This window comes from Oncorhynchus masou, chromosome 27 (genome assembly GCF_036934945.1).
Source record: "Oncorhynchus masou masou isolate Uvic2021 chromosome 27, UVic_Omas_1.1, whole genome shotgun sequence".
NCBI lineage: Eukaryota > Metazoa > Chordata > Actinopteri > Salmoniformes > Salmonidae > Oncorhynchus > Oncorhynchus masou.
This window is the reverse complement of record NC_088238.1, coordinates 58,972,035-58,991,306: the sequence shown is the minus strand read 5'-3', so window position 1 is coordinate 58,991,306 and position 19,272 is coordinate 58,972,035. Positions and strand designations below refer to the sequence as shown.

At 42.3% G+C, this 19,272-nt stretch overlaps 1 protein-coding gene across 1 annotated transcript in view; it reads right to left on the bottom strand.

The window, feature by feature from the left end:
* The window catches only part of pcolceb (procollagen C-endopeptidase enhancer b), a 23,369-nt gene extending 9,985 nt beyond the window's left edge, over window positions 1-13,384 (bottom strand). Inside the window, exons 1-3 of the mRNA XM_064940786.1 lie at window positions 13,211-13,384; window positions 8,735-8,843; window positions 2,729-2,987 (exon numbers count right to left, since the gene is read on the bottom strand). Coding sequence (XP_064796858.1) covers window positions 2,729-2,987; window positions 8,735-8,843; window positions 13,211-13,305 — 463 coding nt within the window. The 5' untranslated portion in view covers window positions 13,306-13,384. The remainder of the gene's footprint in view (window positions 1-2,728; window positions 2,988-8,734; window positions 8,844-13,210) is intronic.
* Window positions 13,385-19,272: the final 5,888 nt, after the last annotated feature.

The window sequence follows — 19,272 nt, the reverse complement described above, 5'->3', positions numbered from 1 at the left end:
TAATCACAGTGACAGAAAGAGTCCATAGTATCAATAACACTGTCTGAGTCCATAGTATCAATAAGATAATCACATCTCACTGAGTCCATAGTATCAATAATCACATCTCACTGTCTGAGTCCATAGTATCGATAATCACATCTCACTGTCTATGAGTCCAGTATCAATAATCACATCTCACTGTGACATCTCACTGAAAGTATCAATAATCACATCTCAGTCTATGAGTCCATAGTATCAATAATCACATCTCACTGTCTATGAGTGATCAATAATCACATCTCATTGTCTGAGTCCATAGTATCAATAATCACATCTCACTGTCAGCATCTCACTGTGACAGATCAATCTCACTGTCTGAGTCCATAGTATCAATAATCACATCTCATTGTCTATGAGTCCATAGTATCAATAATCACATCTCACTGTCTATGAGTCCATAGTATCAATAATCACATCTCTGTCAGTCCATAGTATCGATAATCACATCTCACTGTCTGAGTCCATAGTATCAATAATCACATCTCATTGTCTATGAGTCCATAGTATCAATAATCACATCTCACTGTCTATGAGTCCATAGTATCAATAATCACATCTCAGAGACACTGTCTATGAGAGACAGAGTGACAGAATCACATCTCACTGTCTATGAGAGTATCAATAACACAGAGACAGAGTGATCAATAATCACATCTCACTGTCTGAGTCCATAGTATCAATAATCACATCTCACTGTCTATGAGTCCATAGTATCAATAATCACATCTGAGTCCATAGTAGAGAGTCCATAGTATCAATAATCACATCTCACTGTCTGAGTCCATAGTAGATAATCACATCTCACTGTCTATGAGTCCATAGTATCAATAATCACATCTCACTGAGAGTCCATAGTAGACATCTCACTGTCTGAGTCCATAGTACAATAAGAGTGATCTCAGAGGCAGTATCAATAATCACATCTCACTGTCTGAGTCCATAGTATCAATAATCACATCTCACTGAGAGTCCATAGTATCAATAATCACATCTCACTGTCACATAGTAGACATCTCACTGTCTATGAGTCCATAGTATCAATAATCACATCTCACTGTCTGATAGTATCAATAATCACATCTCACTGTCTATGAGTCCATAGTATCAATAATCACATCTCACTGTCAGAGTGATCACATCTCACTGTCTATGAGTCCATAGTATCAATAACAGTGACATAGTAAATCACATCTCACTGTCTGAGAGTATCAATAATCACAGAGACACAGAGTATCAATAATCACATCTCACTGTCAGAGTCCATAGTATCAATAATCACATCTCACTGTCAGAGTCCATAGTATCAATAATCACATCTCACTGTCTGAGTCCATAGTATCGATAAGACATCTCACTGTCTATGAGTCCAAGTATCAATAATCACATCTCACTGTCTATGAGTCCATAGTATCAATAATCACATCTCACTGTCTGAGTCCATAGTATCAATAATCACATCTCACTGTCTGAGTCCATAGTATCAATAATCACATCTCACTGTCTGAGTCCATAGTATCGATAATCACATCTCACTGTCTGAGTCCATAGTATCAATAATCACATCTCACTGTCTACAGATAATCACATCTCACTGTCAGTCCATAGTATCAATAATCACATCTCACTGTCTATGAGTCCATAGTATCAATAATCACATCTCACTGTCTATGAGTCCATAGTATCAATAATCACATCTCACTGTCTGAGTCCATAGTATCAATAATCACATCTCACTGTCTGAGTCCATAGTATCAATAATCACATCTCACTGTCTGAGTCCATAGTATCAATAATCACATCTCACTGTCTGAGTCCATAGTATCAATAATCACATCTCACTGTCTATGAGTCCATAGTATCGATAATCACATCTCACTGTCTGAGTATCAATAATCACATCTCATCTATGAGTCCATAGTATCAATAATCTATGAGTCCATAGTATCAATAATCACATCTCACTGTCTGAGTCCATAGTATCAATAATCACATCTCACTGTCTGAGTCCATAGTATCAATAATCACATCTCACTGTCTATGAGTCCATAGTATCGATAATCACATCTCACTGTCTGAGTCCATAGTATCAATAATCACATCTCACTGTCTGAGTCCATAGTATCAATAATCACATCTCACTGTCTGAGTCCATAGTATCAATAATCACATCTCACTGTCTATGAGTCCATCAGTATCAATAATCACATCTCACTGTCTGAGTCCATAGTATCGATAATCACATCTCACTGTCTATGAGTCCATAGTATCAATAATCACATCTCACTGTCTATGAGTCCATAGTATCAATAATCACATCTCACTGTCTATGAGTCCATAGTATCAATAATCACATCTCACTGTCTATGAGTCCATAGTATCAATAATCACATCTCACTGTCTGAGTCCATAGTATCAATAATCACATCTCACTGTCTGAGTCCATAGTATCAATAATCACATCTCACTGTCTGAGTCCATAGTATCAATAATCACATCTCATCTCACTGTCTGAGTCCATAGTATCAATAATCACATCTCACTGTCTGAGTCCATAGTATCAATAATCACATCTCACTGTCTGAGTCCATAGTATCAATAATCACATCTCACTGTCTCACTGTGAGTCCATAGTATCAATAATCACATCTCACTGTCTGAGTCCATAGTATCAATAATCACCCCTCACCCTCCACGTGTGGTTTCCCTCCTTGGTAGTGAGCCGCGAACCCCCGTCCTCCTGTACTGCTGTCAGACACCATCTCCAGCATCATGGTGTTGGAGGTAGAGATGAGAGCCCCGGGCCGGAACGTCCCACAGAACCTGCCCAGCTTCTGCATGGTGTGGGAGTGGCCGTTGTACACGTCCAGGTAGTCATAGCGACAGGTGGGGTCGGCCTCCAGGTCAAACATGCGGAAGGAAAGCATGACAACGTGGCCCTCGGGGACCTGGGTATTATGGGATGTAGACATGGGGGGGCTAAAAGTTAGAGGCTATTTTCTACCATTATATTGGTTTGAGTTAATTTTATTTTTACAGGGACAGTGCACATTAATCAACGTTTCAGTAAAAGTGCCGGTTTTAGCCAGTCGGCTAATTTAAAAACTGCAGTCCCTGGGCAGGTTATTAAAAACAATTACAATATAGACAATCAATGAGCAGTGAGCACACACAGAGCAACATAGGACAAGCAACATACAGACAGAGCAACATAGAACAAGCAAGACGTAGCATACAGACAGAGCAACATAGAACAAGACGTAGCATACAGACAGAGCAACATAGAACAAGCAAGATGTAGCATACAGACAGAGCAACATACAGACAGACAAAGCAACATAGAACAACAAGACGTAGCATACAGACAGAGCAACATAGAACAAGCAAGACGTAGCATACAGACAGAGCAACATAGAACAAGCAAGACGTAGCATACAGACAGAGACAAGAACATAGCAACAAGGACAAGACGTAGCATACAGACAGAGCAGCATAGGACAAGACAGACAGACAGAGCAACATAGGACAAGCAAGACGTAGCATACAGACAGAGCAACATAGGACAAGACAAGACGTAGCATACAGACAGAGCAACATAGGACAAGCAAGACGTAGCATACAGACAGAGCAACATAGGACAAGCAAGACGTAGCATACAGACAGAGCAACATAGGACAAGACAGAGCATACAGACAGAGCAACATAGGACAAGCAAAATGTACGTAGACAGACAGAGCAACATAGAACAAGCAAGACGTTGCATACAGACAGAGCAACATAGAACAAGCAAGACGTAGCATACAGACAGAGCAACATAGAACAAGATAGCATACAGACAGAGCAACATAGAACAAGACGTAGCATACAGACAGAGCAACATAGGACAAGCAGGAAGCATACAGACAGAGCAACATAGAACAAGCAAGACGTAGCATACAGACAGAGCAACATAGGACAAGCAAGATGTAGCATACAGACAGAGCAACATAGGACAAAAAGCAACAAGACAAAATCCATAAAAGCAACAGTGTTTCCACACCTCACAAGCTACAGACAACAGACATGGAAACCAGCAACACACAGCTTGGGATTATGATCACAAATCTGATTGGCCTTTAGCCATGTCTTCATGTTTTTTGTGAAAGTGTGATAGGTGGTGCAGTTATATGTGTCTGACGGCAGTGTATTCCAGACATGGGAAGCTCTCGCAGAGAAAGTGGATTTACTAAAGGTGCTTTTCCTTAAGGGAACTATACAGTCACCTCTCATGGCAGACCGTGTGTATCTGCTGCCATATATTTGGGTTTTCTGTTTAACAAAAGTACTGAGTGGAAGGGGAGCCAGGCCATTTAGGATCTTGAATACAAGACATGCGTCGGTGTATTGCACAAGATTTTCCCAACACAGGAACTCATGCTTTCTGAGGATGTAACAGTGATGATGGCTATTGGGCTTCCTCTCAAGCACTTTGAGAGCCTGTTTGTAGACAGTCTGAATGGGTTTTAATGTCGTACAGCAAGCTTGGGGCTAACTAGTCAAGCAGTATGTTAAATGGGGGAGTAATATAGATTTGAAGTACAGTTTTGCTACAATTTCGTATAAATCAGAAATTAGCTATGTTGAATTTGGTTATTTGAGTTACCTTTTTCACCTTCTTTTTAAAAGAGAGGTTGGAATCAAGTCTGATGCCAAGGCACTTAAAATCAGATACCAACTGGAGCTTCTGACCACATGACACATAGACATCTGGCTCAGTAACATCAGATACCAGCTGGAGCTTCTCCCCTGACACAAAGACATCTGACTCAGTAGCATCAGTTTGCCTCTTTGTGAAGAACATAAAGACTGTTTTTTCACATTGGGATGCAAACATGAGTCACTGAGCCACTTTGTAACCTGGACCATTACAGTAGTGTGCAGCTTGTTGTTTTCTCTTTGCATGCACATATATCACTGTATCATCTGCATACATTTGAACTTCAGACCCAGTACAGACAGAAGGCAGATCATTAATGTGCAGGCTGAACGGGAGTGGCCCCAGTATTGACCCTTGGGGAACGCCTACATAATAGCTAAGATTGGGTGACAGCTCATTGCTCACTCTGACACACTGAGTTCTGCCTTCAAGGTATGATTTCATCCATCTCAAGGCATCGGGGGAAAAGTTGAACTTGGACAATTTTGTGATGAGTATCTCATGGTTAGCAGTATCAAAAGCCTTCCTTAGGTCCAGAAACACAGCCCCAACAACGCCCCCTTTGTCCACATTTTCCAGAAGAAAGCAGTTGGCCGTTTCTGTGGAGTGTTTCGCTCTGAAGCCAAACTGCATGGAGTGTAATGTGAAGGGGCTGTTGTTGAGGTGGGCAATCAGTTGTTCTGCTACACACTTTTCAACAACCTTTGACACCACAGGTAGTATACTAATGGGCCTGTAGCTACTCACGTTAGCAGGGTCACCCAATTTAAAGATGGCCATTATTATGGCCGACTTCCATACCCTTGGAAACACCCGAGACCAATAGATGTGTTGGTGACCTTAGTAATGGGGCCAATGAGTGACTCTGTAGTTTTTAAGAAAGGTAGAGTCCAGCCCAAACACATCTTTGGCTTTAGAGTTCTTTAGTGAGCTAATCACCTTGTTCACCTTTGACTCAGAAACCTCCCTTATGATGAAGACAGGTTGAGCATCATTTACTAGCACTGAGCCCCAGAAACCAGTTTCAGTACACTGACAGTCAATAAAGTAGGAATTGAAGGCTGTTGCTATTTCGACTGCATCCTGTGTTAGATTGTTATTCACCAAGATTTCTAGTCTTTTTGCAGTGTTACTATGGTCTTTCCCTGTTAACTTTTTTACATTCTCCCAGGTCAAGTTATAAGTTCTCTTTGCTTCACCAATTATGCTAATAAAAAAACGTTTGCCTTGGCCTGTCTTTCTTTCATCACCTTATGTCTCAACATGGTAAACCTACGTCTGTCATGCTCTAATTTGGATCTTAGGGCTGTTTTTAGAGTATAATCTCGTTCTTTCATCAATTTCCAGATTTCTCCATTTAGGAAGAGTGCTCTTTAGGCCAATACATTCTAGTTCATTATCACATGACCACTCAATTAGTTTACATCAGATATGTTCTTTAATGTAAATCATCACACCCCCTCCCTCCTCTTCCTCCAATCCCGTCTCTCCTGAAGACATTGTAGCCAATCACAATCAAAGCAGCAGATAGAGAGTTTTTATGGAGCCGTGTCTCTGACAGGCAGAGGAAGTCACGGTTGGAGTCTGTGAGTAGATGTTGAATTTGATCACTTTTTGGAATGACACTATAAATGTTCAAGTGCCCCCAGTAGTCCCTTGGGCTTGGTCACATCCAGATGGTTAGCAGATGTTATTGGTCACATACAGATGGTTAGCAGATGATATTGGTCACATACAGATGGTTAGCAGATGTTATTGGTCACATACAGACAGTTAGCAGATGTTATTGGTTACATACAGATGGTTAGCAGATGTTATTGGCCCATGATCACTCTGGATGAACTGCAGAGATCTACAGCTGAGGTGGGAGACTCTGTCCATATGACAACAATCAGTCGTATATTGCACAAATCTGGCCTTTATGGAAGAGTGGCAAGAAGAAAGCCATTTCTTAAAGATATCCATAACAAGTGTTGTTTAAAGTTTGCCACAAGCCACCTGTGAGACACACCAAACATGTGGAAGAAGGTGCTCTGGTCAGATGAAACCAAAATTGAACTTTTTGGCAACAATGCAAAATGTTATGTTTGGCGTAAAAGCAACACAGCTCATCACCCTGAACACACCATACCCACTGTCAAACATGGTGGTGGCAGCATCATGGTTTGGGCCTGCTTTTCTTCAGCAGGGACAGGGAAGATGGTTAAAATTGATGGGAAGATGGATGGAGCCAAATACAGGACCATTCTGGAAGAAAACCTGATGGAGTCTGCAAAAGACCTGAGACTGGGATGGAGATTTGTCTTCCAACAAGACAATGATCCAAAACATAAAGCAAAATCTACAATGGAATGGTTCAAAAATAAACATATCCAGGTGTTAGAATGGCCAAGTCAAAGTCCAGACCTGAATCCAATCGAGAATCTGTGGAAAGAACTGAAAACTGCTGTTCACAAATGCTCTCCATCCAACCTCACTGAGCTCGAGCTGTTTTGCAAGGAGGAATGGGAAAAAATTTCAGTCTCTCGATGTGCAAAACTGATAGAGACATACCCCAAGCGACTTACAGCTGTAATCGCAGCAAAAGGTGGCGCTACAAAGTATTAACTTAAGGGGCTGAATAATTTTGCACGCCCAATTTTTCAGTTTTTGATTTGTTAAAAAAGTTTGAAATATCCAATAAATGTCGTTCCACTTCATGATTGTGTCCCACTTGTTGTTGATTCTTCATAAAAAATACAGTTTTATATCTTTATGTTTGAAGCCTGAAATGTGGCAAAAGGTCGCAAAGTTCAAGGGGGCCGAATACTTTCGCAAGGCACTGTAAATATACGGAAGAGCGATGGACAGGCGGCAGGATGTCGGGCTGTGTCCTGTCGGGCTGTTTCACCGCCTGGTACGACAACTGCTCCGCCCACAACCGTAAGGCTCTCCAGAGGGTAGTGAGGTCTGCACAACGCATCACCGGGGGCAAACTACCTGCCCTCCAGGACACCTACACCACCCGATGTCACAGGAAGGCCATAAAGATCATCAAGGACAACAACCACCCGAGCCACTGCCTGTTCACCCCGCTATCGTCCAGAAGGCGAGGTCAGTACAGGTGCATCAAAGCTGGGACCGAGAGACTGAAAAACAGCTTCTATCTCAAGGCCATGAGACTGTTAAACAGCCACCACTAACACTGAGTGGCTGCTGCCAACACACTGACTCAACTCCAGCCACTTTAATAGTGGAAATTGATGGAAATTGATGAAAAATATATCACTAGCCACTTTAAACAATGCTACTCAATATAATGTTTACATACCCTACATTACTCATCTCATATGTATATGTATATACTGTACTCTATATCATCTACTGCATCTTTATGTAATACATGTATCACTAGCCACTTTAACTATGCCACTTTGTTTACATACCCTACATTACTCATCTCATATGTATATACTGTACTCGATACCATCTACTGCATCTTGCCTATGCCGTTCTGTACCATCACTCATTCATATATCTTTATGTACATATTCTTTATCCCGTTACACTTGTGTGTATAAGGTAGTAGTTTTGGAATTGTTAGGTTAGATTACTCGTTGGTTATTACTGCACTGTCGGAACTAGAAGCACAAGCATTTTGGCTACACTCGCATTAACATCTGCTAACCATGTGTACGTGACAAATACATTTCATTTGAGATGCAATAGATGGTATTAAATACAGTATATACATGTGAGATGAGTAATGTTAGATATGTAAACATTATTAAATTGGCATTTTGATTAAAGTGGCGAATGATTTGAGTCTAATGAGTTTAACCTATTGGAGGCTGGCGGTCGAGGCTCCACAGTGTGAACGACCATTATTATCTCATCAAAGGACAACAGGTGTTATTGTGAATGAGTTACACTTCGTGTATAAGGTAGTGTTATTGCAGCTACGATGCAGCTGGACGGGTTGAGTAGTACTTCTGGTGTTATATTCTGTTGGGTACTTACAGTGATGTACCAGGTGCATTTGCTGTTGGGTTTGTAGTGGCTGGGGAAACCCTCACTGCCAACGAAGCCTGATTCAGTCACCAAGTGACCTCCACAGTGGAAGATAGGCCTGTGAGAGAGGGAGCAGGAGGGAGGGGGGAGAGAGAGATAGAGAGAGAGAGAGCAGGAGGGAGGGGGGAGAGAGAGATAGAGAGAGAGAGAATACCATCAAAAGGAACATAAGATGCGACATACCAATTAGGATCTGGCTAAAAATACTTGAATCAGTAATGCATGCAGAGCAGAATTAGGCAGATACCCACTAATTATCAAAATCCAGAAAAGAGCTGTTAAATTCTATAACCATCTAAAAGGAAGCGATTCCCAAACCGTCCATAACAAAGCCATCACCTACAGAGAGATGAACCTGGAGAAGAGTCCCTTAAGCAAGCTGGTCCTGGGGCTCTGTTCACAAACACAAACACACCCCACAGAGCCCCAGGACAGCAACACAATTAGACCCAACCAAATCATGAGAAAATAAAAAGATAATTACTTCACACATTGGAAATAATTAACAAAAAAACACAGCAAACTGGAATGCTATTTGGCCCTAAACAGAGAGTACACAGTGGCAGAATACCTGACCACTTTATCTGACCCAAACTTAAGGAAAGCTTTGACTATGTACAGACTCAGTGAGCATAGCCTTGCTATTGAGAAAGGCCGCCGTAGGCAGACATGGCACTCAAGAGAAGACAGGTCTATGTGCTCACTGCCCACAAAATGAGGTGGAAACTGAGCTGCACTTCCTAACCTCCTGCCAAATGTATGACCATATTAGAGAGACATATTTCCCTCAGATTACACAGATCCACAAAGAATTTGAAAACAAACACAATTTTGAAAAACTCCCATATCTACTGGGTGAAATACCACAGTGTTCCATCACAGCAGCAAGATTTGTGACCTGTTGCCACGTGAAAAGGGCAACTACTGAAGAACAAACACCATTGTAAATACAACCCATATTTATGTTTATTTATTTTCTCTTTCGTACTTTAACTATTTGCACATAATATGACATTTGAAACGTCTTTATTCTTTATGAACTTTTGTGAGTGTAATGTTTAGAGTACATTTGTTTTTATTGGTCATTTCACTTTTGTTTATTATCTATTTGACTTGAATTGAATTTGAGATCCATTTTATTACTTATATTTTCTGTGAGTAAAAATGAACCGATCCATATGGCATGTTTTATCATTTTAGAGAAAACGATTTCAGAAGTAGCTACTACTACTACTTACTAAGGTAACTCCTTTCAGCATCAACATTCTGGGGCCAGAACCCCTCTCTAAACACACTGAAACCCCCGGCAACACAGACCCACTCTGTTCTCGGACGCTGGGAAGGGCCTGTGAACCCACATAGGGGAGTGTTTTTATAATGGTAGGCCCAAACCTGAGCAGTAAACACTGATAATATGTATGTTGGAGCAGTCAAGCATAAACACACACGTATACGCAAGTTTTGAGTTTTGTTATTTGTATGTATGGTATACATCATCCAGCAAAATGTTAACTTGCAGGTTCCTTCTCAACAATATAACAACAATAAGAAATAATAAAATATCAGAATACCAACATAAAGTAAATGGCTCAGTGGAATAGAATAAACATTTTAGCATCAGTATAATACAGGAAGGCACAATTTATTGTGTAATATTTAAACGCGTACTGGGAAAGGAGTATGGGGGACAGTGTATCAACTGAGCAGTATAATAAGAGTCTGGTACAAGCAGTTGTGACGTGTGTGTAGTATGTGTGTGTGTGTGTGTGTGTGTGTGTGTGTGTGTGTGTGTGTGTGTGTGTGTGTGTGTGTGTGTGTGTGTGTGTGTGTGTGTGTGTGTGTGTGTGTGTGTGTGTGAGTGATGTGGCACCGCTTTAACACGAGAGTGTGTTTTGACCAACTGGCGGACAGCGTCAACCTGTCCCACCTGCTTTAAGGAGATCGCTATCATCCCAGTGCCCAAGAAAAACAAGATGACCCCGTCGTGCTCACCCCGGTCATCATGAAGCGCTTCGAGAGGCTGGACAAGACCCACATCAAGGCCAGACACACTGGACCCACTACAATTAGTCTACCATTCAATTAGTCTACAGGTCCACCGAAGATGCCATTTCCATCGCTATTCACACGACCGCTACCCATCTGGACAAGAGGAATACCTATGTGAGAATGCTGTTCATTAACTACAGTTCAGCAATCAACACTATTGTTCCCTCCAAGCTCGTCACCAAGCTCAGAGCCCTGGGTCTGGACACCAATCTCAGAGCCCTGCGTCTGGACACCAAAGTCAGAGCCCTGCGTCTGGACACCAAGCTCAGAGCCCTGCGTCTGGACACCAAGCTCAGAGCCCTGCGTCTGGACACCAAGCTCAGAGCCCTGCGTCTGGACACCAAGCTCAGAGCCCTGCGTCTGGACACCAAGCTCAGAGCCCTGGGTCTGGACACCTCCCTCTGCAACTGGACTTCCTGGACTTCCAGACGGGTAGACCACAGGCTGTGAGGATTGGCAACAACACCTCCTCCACACTGACTCTCAACACAAACACAGGAGCCCCCCCCAGGGATGTTTCCTCAGTCCTCTGCTGTACTCCTTGTTTACCCACGACTGTGTGGCCTTTTGCACGACACCAACCCTATCATCTAGTTTGCTGAGGACACCACGGTTCGTTAGGCCTGATAACAGACAACGACAAGTCAGCATAGAGGGAGGGGGGGGGGGTTTCAGTTCCTCTGAGTCCATGGACCGACAACACCACCCACTGTTGTCAAGAGGGCGCAACAGCACTTCCTGCCATGAGCTGTTCTCTTCCTTACCGTCGGGTCGAAGGTCGGATGCCAACAGGCTCAGAGACAGTTTCTATCTACAAGCCATCAGACTGGTGAACACTTGAACTGGACTGACCACCTGCACTGACTCTCTGCACCTTAGCACACATGCACCAACACACACACACATGCACCAACACACACACACACACACACACACACACACACACACACACACACACACACACACACACACACACACACACACACACACACACACACACACACACACACACACACACACACACACACACACACAGAGGTATATTTTACAGCAAGCCCTCAGGCTTATTCGACATTTAATATTTAATTCCAACAACTTTAAAGGATCTGATCTGTTGTAAAAGACATCAGTGTGTTCCAACATACTGTGCTTTATACACAAAATCATATCCCAGTCAACACCTTTGTTTTTATCCCAACCCCCAGAGCTCAGTTTATAGTTCAGAAATGTCGTGTTGTAGAAAGTTTCCCTCCCTGACCAGCTTCCCTTCTCCAACCATGTTCCACTTCCGAAGGCAGGCCCTGACAGGGCTGCTTTGTGTTCAAAGCCACACTGAGTGGTCCAATGTCCTAAATATCTCAAGTGGTCTGGTCACTCCCTTCTGCCGTGCCAAGCTAAATAAAACAGTCCACAAGTATCTGTTTGTCAAACCTGCGCTAACGTTCCACTGCTCTGTATCTCGTGTGGTGGTTTAGTAAAGTTAGTAGTGAGAAGCGGCCGTCACAAATTCGGCGGAGAGTCAAAGTTCTGATGATAAAGATCCAAAATCCCATAGTTCCATCTGGACCATTGAGGCTGAAAGGGATCTGATGAAAAGTGGTGCACTAGGAAGCAGGGGGCCACAGACACACAGCAGAGACTAGCCAGTCTCTATACAAACCTCATGTCCTCCTGTGGGTCCTGCCGAACCGCCAACATGCTATTTCTAACTACACTAAGGGAAAGAATTGAGTTTTAGGGCAAAACAACAGGGCAGAGAGACAGGAACAGATGAAAACTGTGCAGATAGACAGGAACAGATGGAAACAGGGCAGAGAGACAGGAACAGATGAAAACTGTGCAGAGAGACAGGAACAGATGAAAACAGGGCAGAGAGACAGGAACAGATGAAAACTGTGCAGAGAGACAGGAACAGATGAAAACAGTGCAGAGAGACAGGAACAGATGAAAACTGTGCAGAGAGACAGGAACAGATGAAAACTGTGCAGAGAGACAGGAACAGATGAAAACTGTGCAGAGAGACAGGAACAGATGGAAACAGGGCAGAGAGACAGGAACAGATGGAAACTGTGCAGAGAGACAGGAACAGATGGAAACAGGGCAGAGAGACAGGAACAGATGGAAACTGTGCAGAGAGACAGGAACAGATGGAAACAGGGCAGAGAGACAGGAACAGATGGAAACTGTGCACAGCGACAGGAACACATGAAACGTTGACACAAACACACACACGAAACGTTGACACAAACACACACATGCACACTGGGTACACACTGACCAAAGACACGTTGACACTGACACACACACACATTCTTTAAACACACAAATGCACCCTCAAGTGAACACACACACACACACCTTCTTCTTCTGACTCACCTTGTAAAGTTAGTGGTCTGGCTTTGAGCCTGGGACCATCCCAGTGTCATCGACAGGAGGACGGACACACTCCACACACACACCCTGCCCTGCATCCTGCTCTGATGCCCACCCAGACCAAGAGAGGGAACAGACCAGAGAGAGAGGGCGAGGAGAGGAAGACAGAAAGGAGGGAGAGAGGGAGGGAGGGAGAGAGGAGGAATGGGTACGGGGAGGGGAGGAACGAGAGGAGGAACGAGGGGAGGAACGAGAGGGGCGAGAGAAGGAGAGTTCAGTATGTTTTATTTGGTCATGTGTCATGTGAACATATGATGTTTGTATTGTTGGAAAACAGGTAGCAACACAAATGAAATATATTGGAATATAAGGTGTGTGTCACAGACAGAATTCCAGTGTTACTGTAGATGTATATATCGAATGACTGCTTCACTACTCCCACAGCCACAGCACACAATCCTGAACAACTAACTCTAACTCTAGCTCGAAATCTAGCTCTAACCATAACTCTAGCTCTAACTCTAGCTCTAACCATAACTCTAACTCTAGCTCTAGCTCTAACCATAACTCTAGCTCTAACCATAACTCTAGCTCGAACCATAACTCTAGCTCGAACTCTAGCTCTAACCATAACTCTAGCTCTAACCATAACTCTAGCTCTAACTCTAACCATAACTCTAGCTCTAACCATAACTCTAGCTCTAACCATAACTCTAGCTCTAACCATAACTCTAGCTCTAACCATAACTCTAGCTCTAACTCTAGCTCTAACCATAACTCTAGCTCTAACCATAACTCTAGCTCTAACCATAACTCTAGCTCTAACCATAACTCTAGCTCTAACCATAACTCTAGCTCTAACCATAACTCTAGCTCTAACCATAACTCTAGCTCTAACCATAACTCTAGCTCTAACCATAACTCTAGCTCTAACCATAACTCTAGCTCTAAACTCTAACCATAACTCTAACTCTAACCATAACTCTAACTCTAACCATAACTCTAGCTCTAACCATAACTCTAGCTCTAGCCATAACTCTAGCTCTAACCATAACTCTAGCTCTAACTCTAGCTCTAACCATAACTCTAGCTCTAGCTCTAACCATAACTCTAGCTCTAACCATAACTCTAACTCTAGCTCTAACCATAACTCTAGCTCTAACCATAACTCTAGCTCTAACCATAACTCTAGCTCTAACCATAACTCTAGCTCTAGCTCTAACCATAACTCTAGCTCTAACCATAACTCTAGCTCTAACTCTAACTCTAGCTCTAACTCTAACTCTAGCTCTAACCATAACTCTAGCTCTAACCATAACTCTAGCTCTAACCATAACTCTAGCTCTAACCATAACTCTAGCTCTAACCATAACTCTAGCTCTAACCATAACTCTAGCTCTAACCATAACTCTAGCTCTAACCATAACTCTAGCTCTAACCATAACTCTAGCTCTAAACCATAACTCTAACCAACCATAACTCTAGCTCTAACCATAACTCTAGCTCTAACCATAACTCTAGCTCTAACCTAACTCTAGCTCTAACTCTAGCTCTAACCATAACTCTAGCTCTAACCATAACTCTAGCTCTAATCATAACTCTAGCTCTAACTCTAGCTCAAACCATAACTCTAGCTCTAACCATAACTCTAGCTCTAACTCTAACTCTAACCATAACTCTAGCTCTAACTCTAGCTCTAGAACTCTAGCTCAAACCATAACTCTAGCTCTAACCATAACTCTAGCTCTAACTCTAGCTCTAACTCTAACTCAAACCATAACTCTAGTTCTAACTCCAACTCTTGCTCTAACTCTAACTCTAATTCTAACCATAACTCTAATTCTAACCATAACTCTAATTCTAACCTTAAGCTCTAACCTTAACTCTAACCTTAGCTCTAGCTCTAACCTTAGCTCTAGCTCGAACTCTAGCTCTAGCTCTAACTCTAGCTCTAACTCTAGCTCTAACTCTAGCTCTAACCTCTAGCTCTAACTCTAACCTTAGCTCTAACTCTAACCTTAACTCTAACTCTAACCTTAACTCTAACTCTAACCTTAGCTCTCTAACTCTAACTCTAGCTCTAACTCTAATTCTAACCTCAACTCTAGCTCTAACATAACTCTAGTTCTAACCTTAACTCTAGCTCTAATTCTAACCTTAACTCTAGCTCTAATTCTAACCTTAGCTCTAACTCTAGCTCTAACTCTAGCTCTAACTCTAACCTTAACTCTAGTTCTAACTCTTAACTCTAATTCTAACCTTAACTCTAGCTCTAACTAGCTTAACCTTAACTCTAGCTCTAACTCTAGCTCTAACTCTAGCTCTAGCTCTAACTAACTTGCTCTAACTCTTGCTCTAACTCTAGCTCTAACTCTTGCTCTAACTCTTGCTCTAAGCTCTAACTAATTCTAACTCTAACTAATTCTAACTCTAGCTCTAACTCTAACTCTTAACTCTAATTCTAACCTTAACTCTAATTCTAACCTTAGCTCTAGCTCTAACCTTAGCTCTTAACTCTAACTCTAGCTCTAACTCTAACTCTAACTCTAGCTCTAACCTAACTCTAGCTCTAACTCTAGCTCTAACTCTAACTCTAACTCTAACTAACTACTAACTCTAGCTCTAACTCTAACTCTAACTCTAACTCTAACCCTCTAACTCTAGCTCTAACTCTAGCTCTAACTCTAACTCTAACCTCTAGCTCTAACTCTAACCTTAGCTCTAACTCTAACTCTAGCTCTAACTCTAGCTCTAACTCTAACTCTAACCTCTAACTCTAATTCTAACCTTAACTCTAGCTCTAACTTTAACCTTAACTCTAACTCTAGCTCTAACTCTAATTCTAACCTCAACTCTAGCTCTAACTCTAATCTTAGCTCTAGCTCTAACTTTAACCTTAACTCTAGCTCTAACTCTAACCTTAGCTCTAGTTCTAACTCTTAACTCTAATTCTAACCTTAGCTCTAGCTCTAACTAACCTTAACTCTAACTCTAGCTCTAACTCTAGCTCTAACTCTAGCTCTAATTCTAACTCTAACTAATTCTAACTCTAACTAATTCTAACTCTAGCTCTAACTCCAACTCTAACTCTAACCTTAGCTCTCTAACTCTAGCTCTAACTCTAACCTTAGCTCTAGCTCTAACTCTAGCTCTAACTCTAACCTTAACTATAATTCTAACCTAACTCTCTAGCTCTAACTTCTAACCTTAACTCTAACTCTAAGCTCTAACTCTAGCTTTAACTCTAGCTCTAACTCTAGCCTTAACTCTAGCTCTAACTCTAGCTCTAACTCTAATTCTAACCTTAACTCTATCTCTAATTCTAACCTCTAACTCTAGCTCTAACTCTAACTCTAGCTCTAACTCTAACTCTAATTCTAACTCTAATTCTAACTCTAGCTCTAATTCTAACCTTAACTCTAATTCTAAACTTAACTCTAGCTCTAACTCTAGTTCTAACCTTAACTCTAGCTCTAATTCTAACCTTAACTCTAGCTCTAACTCTAACTCTAATTCTAACCTCTAATTCTAACCTTAACTCTAGCTCTAATTCTAACCTTAACTCTAGCTCTAATTCTAACCTTAGCTCTAGCTCTAACTCTTAACTCTAACTCTAACCTTAACTCTAGCGCTAATTCTAACCTTAGCTCTAGCTCTAACTCTTAACTCTAACTCTAACCTTAACTCTAACTCTAATTCTAACCTTAACTCTAGCGCTAATTCTAATCTTAACTCTAGCTCTAATTCTAATCTTAACTCTAGCTCTAACTGTAACTCTAACCTGCTTGAACCACGCACACCATTTCTTTCTACAGTGTGAGAGCCAATGTCATTGAGCATTATTTTGGGATATGATTGTAGGAGACCTGTTTTTATTGGCAACCCGAGGGCACTGTGGTCAAAAAGATAGGGCAGAGAAGCGTTCCATGTCAAGAAGCTGGTAGTTAAAACTGTATTTCGTCTAAACGTATTTGATGTGTGTATCTGAAAATAGATCGGCTTGAAATAGATTTTGATGGAAAGGAAATGACTGCATATGACCCGCCTAAACAGTATCAACATGTGCACCCTTTGTGGAGGTATTTAAACCTCTGGCCAGGCTTTGGAATGGAAAGCCCTGTCATTACGACCCATGGGGAGAAACACGCTGCTTTGTGATCATCATCGTCATCACCATTGTGTTTGGAATGTGTTAGAGTTCTGTTTTTAAGGGGGGTCGATCAGTTTTAATATTGCAGACAGATTGTGGGTTTCATCAATGTAATTGTCTGCATCATTTCCAATCCCCTCTAATGTAATTTCTTCCTACTTTATTATTGTCTCCTAACCTTACCACCCCTCCCCTAATTGGAGTAAACTAATGAACAACAATACTTAGGCTTCTTCTTCCAGTTTATTCATACTATATACATTTTAAAGACAGCATATTTTACACTAGTTATCTTTTTGTGTGTGTTTGTGTGTGTTTGTTTGTGTTTGTGTGTGTGTGGGCACCTTAAAAGGGAAGGACCGCCTCGTGGTAACGGCTGGAGTGGTCTGGTATCAAATACATTAAAACACATGGTTTCCAGGCATTTGATGCCATTTCATTTCCTCCTTTCCAGACATTATTATGAGCCGTCCTCCCCTCGCCATCCTTGTCTGGTATGTGTGTGTGTGTGTGTGTGTGTGTTTGCGCGTGGGAGTGTTTGTGTGTTCACGTCAATAAGAGCAGAACCACAACGCAGGCATTCCTTGGTCTTTTTTCTAGGCTGTGGTGGCCACTGGGCAGAAACCACGTTGAATGTAGAATATGAAGAGACTGTGGTTAGTATACAAACAGCAGCCTCCACAAACTCATCTTTCTCAGACTCTGGACAGATTCTTCAGCGAGATCAACTCCTCACTTCATCGACAGGTCAAATATGCATGTGTGGAGAAATACACTCAAAGGCATCTATCCAGGAACGAGGCGAAACCCAGATGCAGATGTTTGGAGTCTTACAATGTTAAATAATCCAAAGGGGTCGGCAAGACAATGGTCGTGGCAAAAATGTCAAAATCAGATCTGAGTCCAGGAGGTACAGAGTGGCAGACAGGCTCGTGGTAAAGGCAGGCAGAATGGTCAGGCAGGCAGAATGGTCAGGCAGGCAGAATGGTCAGGCAGACAGGCTCGTGGTCAGGCAGGCAGAATGGTCAGGCAGACAGAATGGTCAGGCAGGCAGAATGGTCAGGCAGACAGGCTCGTGTTCAAGGCAGGCAGAATGGTCAGGCAGGCAGAATGGTCAAGCAGGCAGAATGGTCAGGCAGGCAGAATGGTCAGGCAGGCAGAATGGTCAGGCAGACAGGCTCGTGTTCAAGGCAGGCAGAATGGTCAGGCAGGTGGGCACAGAGTCCAGAAACAGGCAAGGGTCCAAACCGGGAGGACTAGAAAAAGGAGAATAGCAAAAGGAGTACGGGGAAATACACACTGGTTGACTTGACTGAACATACAGTATAAGACAAACTGGCACAGAGGAGGATGTATTTAAAAAAAATATATAAACAGTATCGTTCGCTGTCCTGTATGCTTGATAACTTACGGTATATTGATAACTGCAAATTGAAAACATATTGATAACTGCATATCGTACTGTAAGCTACAGTCTCTGTCGATTCAACTTCCAGCGCCGACAGAGATGGCCGCCTCGCTCTCGCGTTCCTAGGAAACTATGCAGTATTTTGTTTTTTTAATGTATTATTTCTTACATTGTTACCCCAGGAAATCTTAGGCTTTATTACATACAGCAGGGAGGAACTATTGAATAGAAGAGCAACTTCAACTTACCAACATTACGACCAGGAATACAACTTTCCCTAAGCGGATCCTCTGTTTGGACCACCACCCAGGACGATGGATCGGATCCCAGCCGGCGACCCAGAACAGCTGCGCCGTAGAAGGGGCAGACGGAGCGGTCTTCTGGTCAGGCTCCGGAGACGGGCACATCGCGCACCGCTCCCGAGCATACTACTCGCAAATGTCTAGTCTCTTGACAACAAGGTAGATGAAATCCGAGCAAGGGTTGCATTCCAGAAAGACATCAGAG